At 34.0% G+C, this 19416-nt stretch overlaps 2 protein-coding genes across 3 annotated transcripts in view; both read right to left on the reverse strand.

Annotated features, from left to right (window-relative positions):
- Positions 1-60: 60 nt before the first annotated feature.
- Positions 61-19416, reverse strand: part of LOC134712642 (vacuolar protein sorting-associated protein 4-like) — a 27719-nt gene continuing 8363 nt past the window's right edge. For both annotated transcript variants that reach the window (XM_063574381.1, XM_063574382.1), the window contains exons 2-10: positions 13291-13420; positions 12404-12557; positions 11905-12057; positions 4407-4560; positions 3329-3377; positions 2275-2501; positions 1491-1681; positions 834-910; positions 61-368 (exon numbers count right to left, since the gene is read on the reverse strand). In XM_063574381.1, the coding sequence (XP_063430451.1) occupies positions 243-368; positions 834-910; positions 1491-1681; positions 2275-2501; positions 3329-3377; positions 4407-4560; positions 11905-12057; positions 12404-12557; positions 13291-13420 (1261 nt within the window). In that variant the 3' untranslated portion in view covers positions 61-242. The remainder of the gene's footprint in view (positions 369-833; positions 911-1490; positions 1682-2274; positions 2502-3328; positions 3378-4406; positions 4561-11904; positions 12058-12403; positions 12558-13290; positions 13421-19416) is intronic.
- On the reverse strand, positions 6809-11264 carry LOC134712641 (uncharacterized). The gene is made up of 2 exons (XM_063574379.1): positions 8796-11264; positions 6809-8261 (listed from the first exon to the last, which is right to left on the reverse strand). Exon 1 carries the CDS (start codon positions 11221-11223, stop codon positions 8941-8943), a length of 2283 nt encoding a protein of 760 aa, XP_063430449.1. The 5' UTR covers positions 11224-11264; the 3' UTR covers positions 6809-8261; positions 8796-8940.

Genomic DNA, 19416 nt, shown 5'->3' on the forward strand with positions numbered 1-19416 from the left:
GCTCAAGTCACTTGTCATCCGTTGTCGTCATCATCTTACTACAATGAATTAAAATAAACATATTTAAATCCAACAAGTTTAATCTACTTATGTGTCAAGTCACAAATTTTCAACTATAAAATAATCGGCATAGAACTATTCTTTTGCTTAATTGCACAGAAGGAAATCATCTTCATTCATAAATTCTGCTCTTCAAAGTTGTTACAAGATAGATCACAAATTTCAGTTTTGAGATGATCAGATTAACCACTTTCTCCAAAAGATGTGGTAAAGTCATCAAACCTTTTGAGTTCCACATCTGTAACAGTTCGACCATGGCTCTGTACAGACTTCTCAAAGTCTTGTAATGCTACATTTCTAGGAATTACCTACAATATAATAAAATAGCAATCTATATAAAAATAAATGGAGGATGTGTCAATGGGACACAGATGATGACATGCTTGCTTATAGCATTATAAAGGAACTCAACTCGAGAACTGTAAAAGTGAAGTTTAATATGAAATTGATATTGAAAATGGTGAATGTGTCAAAGAGACAACAACCAGACCAAAGATCAGTTAACAGCTCGATGCCACAAAGGTCCCCAACACAGCAAAAGAAATCCCTGACCAGGAGGTGGGCTTCAGCTGGTCCCTAAACAAAAATGTTTTATAGTTCAGTGCAGTAAATTAGTTATGCCAAAGGTTGGCTATAGTTGAAATTTCTCCTCCAGTCTTCAGTAAATGAGTAGCTATCTTTAGTACATACTATGGCTTAAATTTGGTATTATCTGTAATGTACATATGCATGCGAGTAAGGTAAAGCTCCTGGAGTTACAGATAGGGCCTCACCTTTTCTGGTGGAAATGAACTCATTGTAGCCTCTATGGATAAATCTTCATCTGGATTACAAGGAATAAACTTCCCATCTGCATTATAACAAAATATAATATCTATAATCACCAGTGCATAGATAGTTCTGAGCTATGTATCAGTTGTTAAGGAAACTTTTATTTTATAGGTAAGTGTTGCAGAATTAATATTAATTCTAAATATCAAAAGAACTCAACCTTGTCAATGCAAAGATTTTAAAAAGTCTTAAAATCTAAATTATTTAATAATTAGCTGAAACAGAAAAAAAATTGTACACATTTAGGTTCAAACAAAAATACCTTAATTAATAACATACCTACTACCATTTACATTTTTAAAAGCTGATGAAAAATACAAAACTAAATTAAATTCCATTGCATATCCTTTCTTGTGAAATCAAAACGTTTGCTTATACAACTGAAGATATAAGTGTGCATGGTTTCTGCAGGAGGTACCGTAGCCATTTTTGTACAATGCAAAAAAATATTGTAGCAATCAAAATGACTAATTGCCAAAAACAATTTGGTGAAAGAAATAAAAGGGTTTAACTTTGTCCATCTTGTTTACTCTTTTATGGTTTCTCAGACTTTGTCAAAAGTATCAACTTTAAGAATACATGTGATATACATAACCCACCTGGTCTCTGTTTCCAGTGAGTAGAGGCCTGGAGATCCCTGATTGGACCAAACAAAGACTCTAACATCATATTAGCTATATCACTACCAGAATACCCTTCAGTCCTTTCACACAACTGATCCCATTCTGTATCAGTCAGGTCTATCTTATTGTCTCTCGTGTGGATTTTCATCAGGACTTTTCTGGCCTCTCTACAAATGAAATGTAAACCAAATTCATTATAAAAAATAAAAAAATTCATGTCTTACAACAAGGTTTTTCCTGAACAAATCCTCAATATTGTGGAATAATGTGATTTTGAAAATAATATTTGTCCTACAAAGTTTCTGTCTCATTTTTCTAGTTGAGCACCTCCTGGAAATGTGGAATTCATATTTACATAAATTTTACAGTTGCAGTGTAATTATGCTTAAGATAACTTCTCTCTTTAAGTCCGAGACAGTTTTATTTGTTTATAGAAAATTTTTATGTGGTGCAAGTCTCCATGCAACTAAATTGTTTGTCCTATGCATACACAAATTTCCTGCACAGTTATAAAATATATATCTTAATGTCGCCCATGGTTGTCTAAATGTTAGTATTGTGTTCATGTTTTACAATGTGTTTTTCAGACAATTTATGAAAGTTTTCTTTCAATTTCTTTGCCATAAATAATTTATTGATACAACCCTATACAGTTCTCAATGTACAGAAGTAATGTGACTGATAATACAAAGAATTCTGCATAAGATGGCGCAGTGATGTTTAAAAGACACCTTCCTATTGATGAAATAAAATTTCTTACTTTCCTGGAAGTGGAATATATATCCTTTTCTGAAATCTCCTAAGGAAAGCAGTGTCAAGCTCCCATGGACAGTTTGTTGCACATAACAAGAATATCTTATCTGCAGAATCTGAGTTGTCTGCTCCTTCCATCTGTTTTAATAATTCTGTCTTAACACGTCGTGTGTGTTCTTCCTCTCTTGAATTTCTCTGTCGACAAATACTGTCTATTTCATCAATAAAAATAACCTAAAAAAAAAAACAATAAACAACATGTCAGCATTGCATATTATGACAAGGGACCAATTGCTGGTTTCCAATAAATATATAATTCAAATCTCAAACTAATAACATTCTCTAGCACAAATATATGATAACCCTGTATAAATCCTTTGAAATTAAATACAGTTTAGAAACTACTTTGAAACATAAGCTAGTAGAACTTAATATTTAATTTTTATCTTTATCACTAGATGGGTCCATTACCTCTCCTAATATATGTTATAACTTCAAAAGACTATTTTCATGTGATTATACTTGTTTTTCAATTCAAGTATGATTTTTTTTAATTTAATTAGAAACATAAAAAAATTATAATCTAACGCTGCCTTACTTACTAATAGACCATCTTAAATTGACATACTGGTTTTCAACTAACCCTTCCTTCCTTACAAATTTTCTCTTTCAATAGATTGCCATTTTACTTTTAATTTTAATATTTAACTTTTCCATACTCTGCTTCTAACTTACAAATCTTCTCATTTAGATGGCCACTTTACTTTCAATCCTAATAATCAACTTTTCCATACTCTACTACTAACTAATTAATCTTCCATCGAATTTTGCCAAACTATTGCTAACTAGCCTTACCTAGTGATCTACAAATCTTCTATACTAAAATAACAAGTTCTAATTTGCACCTTAAAATCAGAATTACTTTATCAGATGACAATATGAATACTAAAAATTCCATAGTAGATACTTTCAGTTATGGACCTGTGATGTCACTGGTGTGTTCTAGTCACTTACCATCTAGCTGTACTAACTTATCCAGCATCATACTTTGTCTTACTTACCGATCTACCTTCTTGATGTGTAGCATGATGAAACAATTCCTTAATCAACCTGTTAAAAAAAAATCTTTTGGGTTTTCAAAGTAGTTTTTCTTGTGGTTTTTCATGGTTCAAAATACATTATCAGTCATTTGTTACTGTTTAATGTGCTATTATGATGCTATGGAGATCTGTAAGCATTCTATATACTAACTAAAACAACAAAATACCATTTTGTGAATGATCCTTTAACAGTGGGGTTAATATAAAAGAGAAGATGTGGTATGATTGCCAATGAGACAACTATCCACAAAAAGAACATGTTTCATGATATTGAAACCCTCCCCCATACCTCTAGCCAATGTAGAATAAAGCAACACATAGCAATGTAGAATAAAGAAACACATGGCAATGTAGAATAAAGAAACACATGGCAATGTAGAATAAAGAAACACATGGCAATGTAGAATAAAGAAACACATAGCAATGTAGAATAAAGAAACACATAGCAATGTAGAATAAAGAAACACATAGCAATGTAGAATACATTAACACATGGCAATGTAGAATAAAGAAACACATAGCAATGTAGAATAAAGAAACACATGGCAATGTAGAATAAAGAAACACATAGCAATGTAGAATAAAGAAACACATGGCAATGTAGAATAAAGAAACACATGGCAATGTAGAACAAAGAAGCACATGGCAATGTAGAATAAAGAAACACATGGCAATGTAGAATAAAGAAACACATAGCAATGTAGAATAAAGAAACACATGGCAATGTAGAATAAAGAAACACATGGCAATGTAGAACAAAGAAGCACATGGCAATGTAGAATAAAGAAACACATAGCAATGTAGAATAAAGAAACACATGGCAATGTAGAATAAAGAAACGCATGGCAATGTAGAATAAAGAAACACATGGCAATGTAGAATAAAGAAACACATGGCAATGTAGAATAAAGAAACACATGGCAATGTAGAATAAAGAAACACATGGCAATGTAGAATAAAGCAACACATGGCAATGTAGAACAAAGAAGCACATAGCAATGTAGAATAAAGAAACACATAGCGATACAATAAAGCTTACTTTTCACTCTCTCCTACCCAGCTTGACACAAGATCAGAACTAGACACACAATAGAATGTTGAATTAATTTCTGATGAGATGGCCTGTGCTAGTCTAGACTTCCCTGTACCTGGAGGTCCATATAGTAATATCCTTTTCCAAGGTTTTATTCCACCTGTAACATAATTAGATCATAAATGAAATAAGAAATCAAGCATAGTCAAGAGCTTCTAATATAAGCAGTTCCATATAGTACCAAATGCATACTCTTCACAAGGATATAAAACACTAAGTAACTTACCTTACATGTAAACAAATGATGGAAATGTAATGACACGATAATTGACTCACACATTGCTTGCTTAACCTTACCTGTACACAAGAAAAATCACCTCAGATATGTGAATTGGCATCCTTAGGTTTCTTTAACCTGTAAATAATTGGGGGTAGTGTAATGGCATGAAAATTGCCTCCCTTAGGGTCTGCTTTCCTTACCTTACATCTAAACAAGTATGGGTATTGTAATGACACGACAATTGTCTCCCTAATGGCCTGCATACTGAACTTGACCTGTAAACAAATAGGGGTAATATGATGGAATGTTTACCTAACTTTACCTCTAAAGGGATGGGGGTAGTATAAGGGCATTATACTTACCTCTTTCTGGCTACCGAATAAATGGCTACAAATGGGTATAATGTAATGGCACAATACTTACCTCCCTTACAATCTACTTAGCTAATCTTATCTGTAAACAAATGGGTATAATGTAATGGCACAATACTTACCTCCCTTACAATCTGCTTAGCTAATCTTATCTGTAAACAAATGGGTATAATGTAATGGCACAATACTTACCTCCCTTACAATCTGCTTAGCTAATCTTATCTGTAAACAAATGGGTATAATGTAATGGCACAATACTTACCTCCCTTACAACCTGCTTAGCTAATCTTATCTGTAAACAAATGGGTATAATGTAATGGCACAATACTTACCTCCCTTACAATCTGCTTAGCTATTCTTATCTGTAAACAAATGGGTATAATGTAATGGCATGATACTTGCCTCCTTTACAACCTGCTTAGCTAATCTTATCTGTAAACAAATGGGTATAATGTAATGGCACAATACTTACCTCCCTTACAATCTGCTTAGCTAATCTTATCTGTAAACAAATGGGTATAATGTAATGGCACAATACTTACCTCCCTTACAATCTGCTTAGCTAATCTTATCTGTAAACAAATGGGTATAATGTAATGGCACAATACTTACCTCCCTTACAATCTGCTTAGCTAATCTTATCTGTAAACAAATGGGTATAATGTAATGGCACAATACTTACCTCCCTTACAATCTGCTTAGCTAATCTTATCTGTAAACAAATGGGTATAATGTAATGGCACAATACTTACCTCCCTTACAACCTGCTTAGCTAATCTTATCTGTAAACAAATGGGTATAATGTAATGGCACAATACTTACCTCCCTTACAATCTGCTTAGCTAATCTTATCTGTAAACAAATGGGTATAATGTAATGGCACAATACTTGCCTCCCTTACAACCTGCTTAGCTAATCTTATCTGTAAACAAATGGGTATAATGTAATGGCACAATACTTACCTCCCTTACAATCTGCTTAGCTATTCTAATCTGTAAACAAATGGGTATAATGTAATGGCATGATACTTGCCTCCCTTACAACCTGCTTAGCTAATCTTATCTGTAAACAAATGGGTATAATGTAATGGCATGATACTTGCCTCCCTTACAACCTGCTTAGCTAACCTTATATGTTAACAAATGGGTATAATGTAATGGCATGATACTTACCTCCCTTACAACCTGCTTAGCTAACCTTATCTGTAAACAAATGGGTAAAATGTAATGGCATGATAACTACCTTATCTTACATGGTTAACAAATTAGGGTAATCTAATGGCGCATTTACCTCTTTCAAGGGTAGTTTACTTAAATACATATAAACAAATGGGAGTAGTGTAATGGCATGATAACTGCCTCCCTCAGGAATTATCTACTTAAATTAACCTATTTACAAATGAGGGTAATGTAATGGCATGATAATATCAACCCTCAGGGGTTGTCTACCTTATCTGTAAATGAATGGGGTAATATATTGTATAGTGATTGTCTACTTTTATAACACCAAAACTTAATAATTGTAAAGAAGTGAAGGTATTGTATTATGGCAGGTTGATTGCCTTCATCAGGGGTTGTTTATCTAACCTTAGGTGTAAACAAAGGGGGTAATGTAATGACATAATGATTACCTCCCTTAGTGCTTGTTAACCCAACCATACCTGTAAATAAATGTGGTTATATTCTCCCTCACTACGTTCGTCCGAATATAAAGTAATTAATATTCTATGGCCTTAACAAAGAACAAACGACATAAAGTAGGTGTGCTACTCGCTATAACCTTTAATTCTATATAATACAACAATGTATGTACCACATACAAACATAATAACAATAATATCATAATTCCAATTACAAATTCACATTAAATCAACCGTGAATACACGTGTCTACTTTAGGCTATAGCGAGAGTCGATGGTCAGAAAGATGACCGCACGGGTTTTAAGTGCGGACAAATGGTCACATGTCATGAATATTCATGAACTACTTACGTATGACGAACTAAATTTTATTTATATTCTCCCTCACTACGTTCGTCCGAATATAAAGTAATTAATATTCTATGGCCTTAACAAAGAACAAACGACATAAAGTAGGTGTGCTACTCGCTATAACCTCGAGACAAAGGGCAAAAAATAGCAAATTCATAGTATAATTGAGCTGAATAATATCACCAAAATTGTTAAATATCTATAACCTGTTATATACCAAGATTTGACGAAACCGTTAGTTGCTTTTTAACAGAATCTTTGATATAACCATCTTTAGCAAAATCGGTACGCCACCTTCCATGCTCTTTAATTAAACGATCAGAAACGTCATTTCTTACAGCAGCAGTTGCACCACCACTGCGCAAACTATGAAGACAAAAAAGTTTACAATCAAGACCAATCGCAGTTAATGTGCCCAAAAGTAACTCCCTAGCTCTAGTATAAGATAACGGACGATTAACCTCTGCTAACTTATAAGAATTTATTGATTTAAAAAATCTAACAGAACGAAACACATATTGATTAGAATCCAAAGCCAATTTAGCTAAATTAATGTATGTCAATAACCAAACTACTGGACAGGTAGGCAAATTTGTTTTAGAAATTATAACATTATTACCCCTTCTATATACATCAGTTTTCCCAGTTTCAATATTCAAAGAAACATAAGTGTCAAAAAATTTTATGTTACACATTTTTAAATTTGCTATCTCACTGTAGCGTAAAAATCCTGCATAACCAACTAACATCATAGCACAAATTCTAACATTCGGCAAATGAGCACGATCACTACCAATTTTGTCCACTATCTTCTGTAAATGATCTGCTGTAATTGGCTCTTTTTTCAAAACTGGTTTACTTAGAATTCTCTTAGCTCCTTCAATCATCATCTGAATAAGCTTGTCTTCACACGGATTGCACACTAAACTGAAATCATGATACCACTTTATGCTATAAAAATGAGCTAATAAAACAGACTCAGATACGGATCGCTGCACAAGGCCACTAATATAAACTGCAACGGAGGATACACTTGCAGGTAACGGAATAACTTTATATGAAATACACCATTCTTTAAATTTTTTGAAATACACATCATACTTTTTATTTGTAGAAACTGCTTTACTGCTTCTCACAATATTGAAAATGCTTTTTTCACATCCGGTAAACTCTTGATTTGAATTCGCAAACTGAGAAATTTTCCTCCATGTTGCACTGTCCTGTAATAATGAAACATAAATAAAACTAAGCACAACTTAGCTTAATGATAAATATAAATATATCACTTTAACGGATCAATCATGCAAAGTGCATCTTAAACACCTGTACAAGGAGCATATTTTAAAGCGCACTCAGTGCATCTCTTATCGTAAATCTTTTGTACTGTAACCGCATAATGTAATTCTCAATTAAAGTCTGCACAAGGTGCATTTTTGCATTTAAACTGCACAAGGTGCTTTGTGATTTTATACTGCACAAGGTGCCTCTCAATTATAAACTGCACAAGGTGCTTCTCAATTATATATTGCACAAGGTGCTTCGCAATTACAAACTGCACAAGATGCATCTCAATTATAAACTGCACAGGGTGCATCTCAATTATAAACTGCACAAAGTGCTTCTCAATTATATACTGCACAAGGTGCATCTCAAAAATAAACTGCAAAAAGGTGCATCTAAATTATATAATGCACAAGGTGCTACTCAAATTATAACCGCACAAGGTGCATCTTAATTCTTTAAAGCTAATATACTTTGAACTAATAATGTATACATATGTAAGCGTGTGGGTCCATTCCGTAGTAATTACCTATTTTGATACGTGTATTTTACCGTGTAGTAAAAATTTACACCCGATAGTAAAATTGTGCATTGAACCGTACAAAGGAATGTGACCTCCTACGATGAACAATCAAGTTTAAAAACAAGGACGCTACTGATGAATGGGGATTTAGCAAAAACACTGTCTCTGTCTGAACCAGATAAAAAGAAATGTTTAGGACGATCAAATTCAACAACATCTGTGATAAAATCGTTAAATTTATTTTCTGTGTTGTTCCAAACCATAGGCCAAAATAGAGCAGATTTCCATTTAGGAACTACCAATACACCTTTTGCGCGACAAGTTAACATATGATTTAAAACTCGGCAAACTAAGCAGACTGGAGGCACAATCCAGTTGTTTTCTCCTGACCAGTCGAAAGCGAAAGCGTCGACTCCTGTAGTTCCTGGAACCCAAAACTTTGAATTAAACCGTGCAATTTTATGATTTTTATCGTCTGCAAATCTGTCAAACGTAAATTTCCCCCATCTGTTATTAAACATAAGAAAAACGCTGTCGTCCACAGCCCAATCATCAAAATCAAAAATTCTACTTAAGTAATCTGCTTGTACATTTTCGGATCGAGGGATCCACTCAACCTCAATCGTAATACTATTAACTATGCAAGTTGTATAAATATTCATAGCAAGTTCATGTAAATCAGGCTTCATGCTGCCAACTCGACAAATATGCACGACATTTTGATTGTCAGTATAAATTTTTACAAGTTTTCCTGCTAACTGTGCAAACATACTTTCTAATATAAACTCGACAGATTTCAACTCTCTCCATGTGGAGCTCTTAAGTCTTTCTTGTTCGCTAAACATATAATGAGCAATTTGTAAAACATTACCATCGACAAAACCTGCTCCAGCATACATACTGGCGTCGGAAAAAATAATACGTTCTGGAATCTTGTGTATAGGACATACCAATAAATTAGGTATAGATTTACAATTACTTTTCCAAAACTCAAGTTCGGTTTTGACTTGGGTGGAAATTTCAAAATATGAGTCCCAAGTATTTCTCTGGCAAACAGACACGCATAAATTACGTGTCATCAATTGGCAAATCTGACCAAAAGCTGGAATCAAAGATATGATTTTACCAAGAACACATGCCAAGTTTCTAGCAGTTGAACGATTATCTGAAAGAATTTTTTCAATTTTTAACTGTATTTTTTCAATTTTCTTTCTGGGAACTTCAATAACGCCAGATACCAGATTCCATGAAAAACCTAACCAGTCTAATTTTTGCACTGGTGAAAAAATTGATTTCTCAAAATTTGGTAAAAACCCAGATTTCAATAAAGTATGTAAAACAGATTTTGACATGCGTACACATCTTTCCCTACTGTCACAAGCCCATCCGTCGTCCAAATACACAATAATCGGGAAACTTTGTGATCTCCAAAAGTTAACTAATGTACGAACGACTTTAGTAAAAATATGTCCAGCTGAAGATAGCCCAAAAGGTAAAACTGAGAAAATAAAATATCTTTCTTGTCCATCAATTACCCAGGAAAAACCTAGAAATTTCTGATGTTCTGGGTGTATATTAATATGATGATAACCATGCCGTAAATCGAACTTTAGCATGAAAAAACCCTTTTTTGCGTATTGTTTGGCCTCTTTAACCCCTTCAAATTTTATTTTCTGTTTTTGTACATATTTGTTAACATGTCTCAGATCTAAAACTAATCTCTCTTTCTTCGAATCACTGATGGCTACAGTTAGAGGATTTATTACATAAGGTTTATTTGAAACTTCAGTAATACAACCATTCAGTTTTAATTCTGTAATAGCTTTCAAAACAAATGAGGAATTATTAAATGCTGATCTGTTATTATTCAAATAAACTGATGGAGGTTCTTGAATAAAAGGAATAACGTAACCAAATTTTACAGTGCTTAAAACTAATTCAGAAGGTTTTAAACTATCTTCCCAAAACTGAACATGATCTTTTAATCGATTTTTTACGGTCTTATTGCCATCGGTATATTCATAACTATCAAATTCTATATCATACTCAACTTTTTCATTAAGACAGGGATGGAGCACTTGTAATAGTGGCTGGTGCTGACTTGGTACTACTGAAGGCACGTGCTTTGAAGGGACAGAAACGGGCAGTGTGTCCTGGTCTTTTGCAGTAAAAGCACAGTCCGTCGTTGTACTGCTGCTGGGAGTTGTTTTGTTGACTGTAGTTGTCATTTCTGGGTCCAGATTCTTTGCTGAAGCCACGAAAAAATTCTCTAGCATTGAAACCTCCTCTGCCACCACCTCTGCTGTAAGGCTTGTTAGCTGTACGTTTACGGTTAGCTCTGAAAACGGCAGTGCGTAACTTTGAAGCATCTTCAACATTGTCAGCAAGAGGATCGTCCAGATATTCGTGAACGGTATCCCACCCATGACGATCAGCGATTTTCAGAATTTTGTTTTGCTGGTTCAAAGTGTCAAGCTCAGTTTTAACAATAGACTGTAGGTCAAGAGTTTGGTCAAGTGACTCGGAAGTTAGCAAATGTTCAATTCTTCTTAATGAAGAAATACGGTCGGTGTTAAAATTAAACTGTATTTTAATCCCTTCCTGTCTGAATTCAAATGACGGAGACTGGGAAGCAATTGTAGAGGGTTGACCACTGACTAACGTGTGTGTGTTTGTATTGACAGAGCTTACTTGGGTCTTTTTGAACTCCGATAAAATCTCACTTTTCTGTCTCTGAAGGGCCTTATTTAAAGAACTGTTAAATAAGGAAACTGCATCAGCTGTAGTAAGATCACTTTCGTCGTCTTTTAAAAGTTGACTTTCGTCCATTGGCTCCACGGCAGAAATTTCTTCTTCGGACATAATACACGTGTCTACTTTAGGCTATAGCGAGAGTCGATGGTCAGAAAGATGACCGCACGGGTTTTAAGTGCGGACAAATGGTCACATGTCATGAATATTCATGAACTACTTACGTACGACGAACTAAATTTTATATAATGTAATGGCATAATGATTGCCTCCCTTAGTCATGTTAGTGCTTGTTAACCCAACCTTACCTGTAAATAAATGTGGATAATGTAATGGCATAATGATTGCCTCCCTTAGTGCTTGTTTAGCATCTTTTAAGCCTGCAATGTCATCAAACATCAATCCACCTTTTCCTATGATTGTTTCCTCAATGGCACTTCTCCGCTGGCTCTTTTCAGAATCTACAAAAAAAGTTAAGTGCATAATTATGGTTGTAACTTGGACCATATAATATTATAAGTATCACCAAGGTAGCATTTACTTGAATGCTTTAACAAGAAAGGGAAGAATCTTCTGTTTTCTCCAAATTAACAAAGTTACAAGGAAAATGCAGTCTGACTCTACAAAGTTTATATATTTATCACATTTATATATTTTGTATATACTTATCTCATAAAAAAGAGAAGAAAGAATTAAATCATAGCAGTAAGCTAGAACCAGTGTTCATAGTTTATATTCTAACGACGTGAAAAACCTTAATATTTGTTGTGAGAAATAATAACAGACCAAAGTGATCTATGTTTTAACCTGAAACTGTTTCTGGTGATTTCTTTCTTTTCTTTGCTCCATCTGCTATTGTAGGGATGGTACCAGTTGATTCATTACCATTCAGCTGTTTGATTTTAGCTTGAAGAATGTCTGTATGGTTATTCAATGTCTGTTCTAAGTTTACTAATACATGCTAAAATAAATTGAATGTTGTGAAAAATACATGTATGAGGTTATCCAAAAATTATTTTATCAAAAGATCACAGAGCTTCTTTTTGTGTAAAATACCTTTTATTATGTGCACACAGTGTACAAACAGTCATATCATTTTTTTTCAAAATCTTACTGTAAGGGACGACATTAAAAGTTCAATGTAAGATAAAAAACTTAATTCACATAGCACAGAACCCCCCCGCCCCCCCCCCCCCCTCTTAACTTAATTTGGGAAAAATTGATTTACCTATATATGGATGTATGTAAAATCGATTTTGGATTAACAAAACTTGCAGCAATGTTGAACCCCCCCCCCCCCCCCCAAAAAAAAAAACCCAAAAAAAACCTATTTGATTTAAGTTTTTTATCCTACATAGATATTTGCCTTCTATCACATCTTTTGATGTCGTCCCTAACTAGATAAATATTTTATTGTATTGATTCTCTTTTATTATTATAATGATACAAATAGTTTATTAACGAGGACTTTATAAGTCTGTGTAACTTGTGTATCATCCCTTAAACAAACATAATATGTTTTAACTAAAAACCAGCTGACTGGCTAATGAGTGTTAAATATATGACAAGAATGAAATAGAGAAGAAAATGTACCTTTAAGCCTTGATGTGGTGACAGATGGAAACAGAAGATCAAAGATTACAGGCATAAAGGATAAATTAAAGGATAAAGGATAGATTTCATTCTTTACATACTGAATAAAGTTGGTCTTTTTCTGTACCATGTAACTGCTGTATAATTTGTCTACATCTTTCAATGTTAATCCACATCAAATATATATCTACATTGGCAGGTTTCTGTCCCTCTGACAGGACTGTCTCCAGGCTAAAATAACCAATACATTGAATTTACCAGACAAGAATCATTTTGAGAATTGTATACTAAACATTACTGGCAATCCTAGTCAATTAATATTGAAAATAAAAGCACCTGCAACATAATAGTTTGATCTAACAACTACATGCAGTGTTGACATGTTAGAGATTGCTGTAGATGAAATTCTTCAGTGTTCTAGTCAGGATTTGAAAAGGGCAATTTAACACATAAATGTCATTGAAAAAAGGGCAATTATTTATTGGGTGTTAATTTATTACAGTGACTTGACTGTGTTGCTCTCCACCAATTGCAACTTATTCAAAATTCTGACCAAATTGCAGTTTGTTTTATTATATCAAATTGTTCAACTGGTCAGAAATATGAACGAACTGCCAAGTCATGAAAGTGCAAGGTGATAAAATAAAACATACTTAAAATCCTATAAGACTTTAACTCCACTTTAATGATGCAGTGACAAAATTTGTGACATTTTTATAGCAATTCAAAATAATAACAGTTCACATTCAGCATTGGAAATGACTATAATATACCTATACAAACTGATAAACTAATTTTGTCACAACATTATTTAAGGTGGTACCCAACACTCTCCCTAAAATTAATTTGGCTCGTTTAATTTTCATAAAATTTTGACAGGGTATTTACTTTGACCCTTTTACAAAAATATAAAAAAAATCAAAAAATTTGAACCAAGCGTTTTATCATAAAAATTACACTGGTTGTATAGCAGTTTGACAAAGACTAATTTTGATCATTGAGAAGCTTAACATTGCCTTTACAATGAAATGTAATTAAAACGTTTAGCTCATATTACAGAGTTATCTCCCTGTAGTGTTAGGTACCACCTTAAGTGGAGTTAAAGTCTCATATAAATAGGATTGTAAGTATGTTTTATTTTATCACCTTGCACTTTCACATTTGGACTGAACGATTTGTTCAATATTCTGACCAGTTGAACAATTTGGTTTAATAAAATAAATTGCCCGTGGTAAAAATTTGAATGAGTTGCAGTCAAGTGACTGTAACAATGTGTTGGACACCAAAGTTGTCAAGTGAAGCCATGCATTTAATGAGACAAGCAATCTAAGTTTACGCAGTTAGCTGAACTTACTGTTCATGACAGAATTACAAGTTTGCTGGTATTTCAAAGGCAGAAAGGCAAAGATTTTTGCCATAAAATGGACGGGCACCCAAGAAACGACAGAACAAAGGCAAGGGCCCCAATAATAATTGGTGGTCGCTGTCGGGCTGTTCAAACTTTGTCACCAAGGCCCCTGGGAGTGGAAATAATAAAGAACAGGAGCTTAATATTCTGTAATACAAACATTACATTGAATGCAAAATAAAATCCTTTCGTTTACCAGACATGGGTTATATTTCATCTATTCCCATTCCAAAGAGGATAAATCTCAGTATCCTGTATTCCCTTCACTTCAACATGTTATCTTGTAGCAGTGGCGGATCCAAAAATTATCAAAAGTGGGGGTTCACTGACTGCCTAAGAGGGGGCCCAGCCCGCTCCAGTCATGCTTCAGTGATTATATTAGCAAACAATTTTTTTCCCAGATAAAGGGGGGCCCCTGAAAAAAACTCTAAATCAGCCTCTGATCTGGCCTACAGAAGTTCAGGATGAAATCATTTCAAAATTTACAATGGTCTCTGAATGCAGGACTTTTAATATGGCAAGGTTGGCAAAAACTGTTTTTTTATTTTTAGTAATGCCTTGACCAGTGGGAAATACTGGGAAAACACCGGTTTTACTGAGTTTTAGTGGGTAGAACTGGGCAAATCAAAATATTATTATGACTTTCCAAGAGGAATCAGTGATTACAATTACAAATGCAATATGCATTAAAAAAAAATTTAAAGACATATAATTTTTAATTTATTAGCTCACTTGTTTTGAGATTTATATTGTAAAGTGCAATGATTTATGAAAGTTTTGGCCCATCAACTATTAAGACATACATCATTTACATGGGCACACAGACTCAATCTGTTACAATCTTATACCCGCGGCTCTCCTTAACTATATTTTTTATCATGTGAAGTTCATGGTCACAATGGTATTAAAATCTCCACATGTACATTGTGTACATAAAACAATTAATGTTCTACATGAAATTGAATTATTATCTTTAGTCAATACTGTATAAAACAGATTAATTGATCTAGCAAAAGTACTTTTTTCTGTAAATGGATCTAAATACTTTATATTTGGCGTTGAATAGTAGAAAGCAAAGGACATATATTTATACATAAAGCACCTTGCCTTGATTGGCAATATTTGTTACAGATGAGAAAATATTTCAAATATACAGAATTATGTAATAAAAAAGAGACAAACAGAAACTAAGAACATTTTTTAAATAGAAGATTTAAACACTACTTTATTGTACAAATTGAATCAAACATAATTTTTCAGTAACTCACCATACAGCAGCTTCTGAGAAGAGACAAATGACACTTGTTTCACATTGTATCAAATTAGTGCAATCAGATCAAGAACGGACTACATTAGTATACATTCTAACACTAATGTTAGAATTTCAGGATTAAATATAAAATAAAATTTCCCCAATAAGCCTTGTGATATGGCCTCTAAATAAAAACAAGACATAACTAGAGGCTCTAAAGAGCCAGTGTCGCTCACTTTGGTCTATGTGCATATTAAACAAAGGACACTGACACATATGGATTCATGACAAAAATGTGTTTTGGTGATGGTGATGTGTTTGTAAATCTTATTCTACTGGATATTCTTGCTGCTTTATCTTTAATGAACTTGGCCCAATAGTTGCAGTGGAAAATATTTTGTAAAAATTTACAAAAGGAGTAGGAAGTATGGGCATTTCGGCCTGGTTTGGGCCCAAGAAAATAAAATATTTGATAAATGTTTCAAATTGACACATAATGTAAAAAGAAATACACGTTATGGGCTTTGCTCATTGTTGAAGGCCATACACTGACCTATAGATATAGGAAGATGTGGTGTGAGTGCCAATGAGACAACTCTCCATCCAAATAACAATTTAAAAATTAAACCATTATAGGTTAAAGTACGGCCTTCAACACGGAGCCTTGGCTCACACCGAACAACAAGCTATAAAGGGCCCCAAAATTACTAGTGTAAAACCATTCAAACGGGAAAACCAACGGTCTAATCTATATAAACAAAATGAGAAACGAGAAACACGTATATATTACATAAACAAACGACAACTACTGTACATCAGATTCCTGACTTAGGACAGGTGCAAACATTTGCAGCGGGATTAAACGTTTTAATGGGCCCAAACCTTCTCCCTTTTTCTGAAACAATAGCATAACATCACAACATATAAAAACATACGATAAAATATCAATTAGCAGACTTATAGCTGTTAATGCCTGTGTCATTTTGGTCTTTTGTGGATAGTTGTCTCAATGGCAATCATACCACATCTTCTTTTTTATATAAAGGTTATGAGACACAAATCAGACAAATGTTTACTACATTGTACTACAGGAATCCATGGTGAGGTCTGACTGACCTGTCCATAGTAAATGTAAATGACTCCCACCTTCACCCCAAGTCCATGATGTCTAAGTTTTGATTAAAATGACAGATGTAAGGTCTAGCAAAGTGATATGCATATGTGATGTCTATGAGATTGACCTTATATGTCATTCAATCTTTTTGAAATGACAAACAGGAATGAATATGGTTTAGGAGTTGGTATCTCAATCTTTTACAAGTTCTCAAAACTTAAAACACACACAAGGGGTGTGGGTGACCCTAGGGATTACCCCTATGTTTCATTTGATTTTTTATATTGTCCCATACATGAATATATATATGGTTTAGGGTGGGGATCTCGACTGTTATCCAATTTTCAAACAGGAGAGAATGGGGGACCCCAGTGACTTCCCCTATATTTCATTTGATTTGTTATATTGTCGCGTACGTCCAATACCTGAATATATATGGTTGAGGGGTGGGGATCTCATCTGTTTCCAAGTTATCAAACAGGATTGGGTGGGGTGACCCTTAGGACTCTCCCTGTATTTCACTTGATTAGTTCTTTTGTCCCATACATGAAAATATATGGTTTAATTTAAAGGTGGGGATCTCTACTGTTAAATTGAGACTGTTTCCAAGTTCTTAAACAACAGAAGGGGTGGGGTGACTGCAGGGACTCCCCCTATATTTTATTTTATTAGTTATTTTGTCCAATACATGATTATATATGTTAAAGGGGTGTGGATCTCGATTGTTTCCAAGTTCTCAAACATGAGGGCGCAGTGACCCTAGGGACTCCCTCTATGATTCATTTGATTTTTTATATTGTCCAATACATGAATATGTATGGTTTATGGGTGGGGATCTCAACCTTTTCAAATTCTTAAACAGGAAGGGGTAGAGTGGCCGCACGAACATTCATATGATTTTTTATAGTGTCCTATACATGAATATATATGGTTTAGGGGTAGGGATCTCTACTGTTTCCAAGTTCTCAAACAGGAGGGGTGGGATGACCCACAGGGACTACCCCTATATTTCATTTGATTTATAATATTGTCCCATACATGAATATATATGGTTTAGGGGTGGGGATCTTGACTGTTTCAAAGTTCCTAAACAGGAGGGGTGGGGTGACCCAAGGGACTTCACCTATATTTCATTTGTTTAGTTATATGTAGTCCCATACATAAAATTGAGAATGGAAATGGGGAATGTGTCAAAGAGACAACAACCCGACCATAGAAAAAAATAACAGCAGATGGTCACCAACAGGTCTTCAATGTAGCGAGAAATTCTTGCACCCGGAGGCGTCCCTCAGCTGGCCCCATAACAAATATACACTTGTTCAGTGACAATGAACGCAATAGTAATTTCCAAATTGTACACAAGAAACTAAAATTAAAATAAAGATACATATTGTCCAATACACCAATATATATATGGTTTATGGGTGGGGATCTCAACCTTTTTCAAATTCTTAAACAGGAAGGGGTAGAGTGGCCCCACAAACTCCTATATTTCATATAATTTGTTATAGTGTCTTATGCATGAATGTATATGGTTGAGAGGTGGGGATCTCATCCGTTTCAAAGTTATCAAACAGGAGGGGATAGAGTGCCCCAAAGGACTCCACATACATCATGCACATATCATATGATTTGCTTACATTCAGGTACAAATTATTATAATATAATCTAGTTGCACTATATGTGTAAAATAAGAAATTTACAGCTTAAGTTAACTGACCCATAAAAATATCCACTTCTGGAATCTGATCCGATATTGTAATTTTCTTCTCATGTCAGCCATTTTGTTTTCAATGTTGTTTTTGTCAGATACGATTTTACTCAAATTTACATATTATTTGTCAGCAATTTTCTGTATAAAGCTAGCGGTTGAACAACATGAACACTGCTGTCATGAATAATAATGCTAAAAACAAGTTTTGAGATCGTTTTTAAAATAGGAGACTTTAGTAAAAAGGTTTGCCATGTTATTTTTTTATTTCCTCTCAAGTCAGACATTAAGAGCGTAGCTAGTAACCAAATCTAAAGTCCAACTGCAAAAATGGAAGGTGGCAAACTTCGGACAACAGCTAATTTGAACCCCTACCTCCAAATTGAAAAGGTACAAAAATTTCGTTTTATAATTTAAAATTGCCGCCAACAGCATGAACAGTGGAACTTATTATACAGCTGATTTCCTAATGCTTGCAAGGAAAAACTTCGTTTGGCATGCTTGCCTTGTTTGTATAATTGGTAAACAAGCTTTGTGAATAAGATTGACATCTTTAAACAATATATATAGGCATTGTTTAACCTGAATATATATTATATTTAAATTTGATTGGGTGTTATCCTATGGATTGTACAATATAAAAACCAAGCAAGCAAGCTAACCAAAGTTTTGTTCTACATGCATTAGGAAATTAGGTGTAAGACAACTGACGTATTGACGATAAATAATATTCCTACGACTT

This window comes from Mytilus trossulus, chromosome 3 (genome assembly GCF_036588685.1).
Source record: "Mytilus trossulus isolate FHL-02 chromosome 3, PNRI_Mtr1.1.1.hap1, whole genome shotgun sequence".
Taxonomy (NCBI): domain Eukaryota; kingdom Metazoa; phylum Mollusca; class Bivalvia; order Mytilida; family Mytilidae; genus Mytilus; species Mytilus trossulus.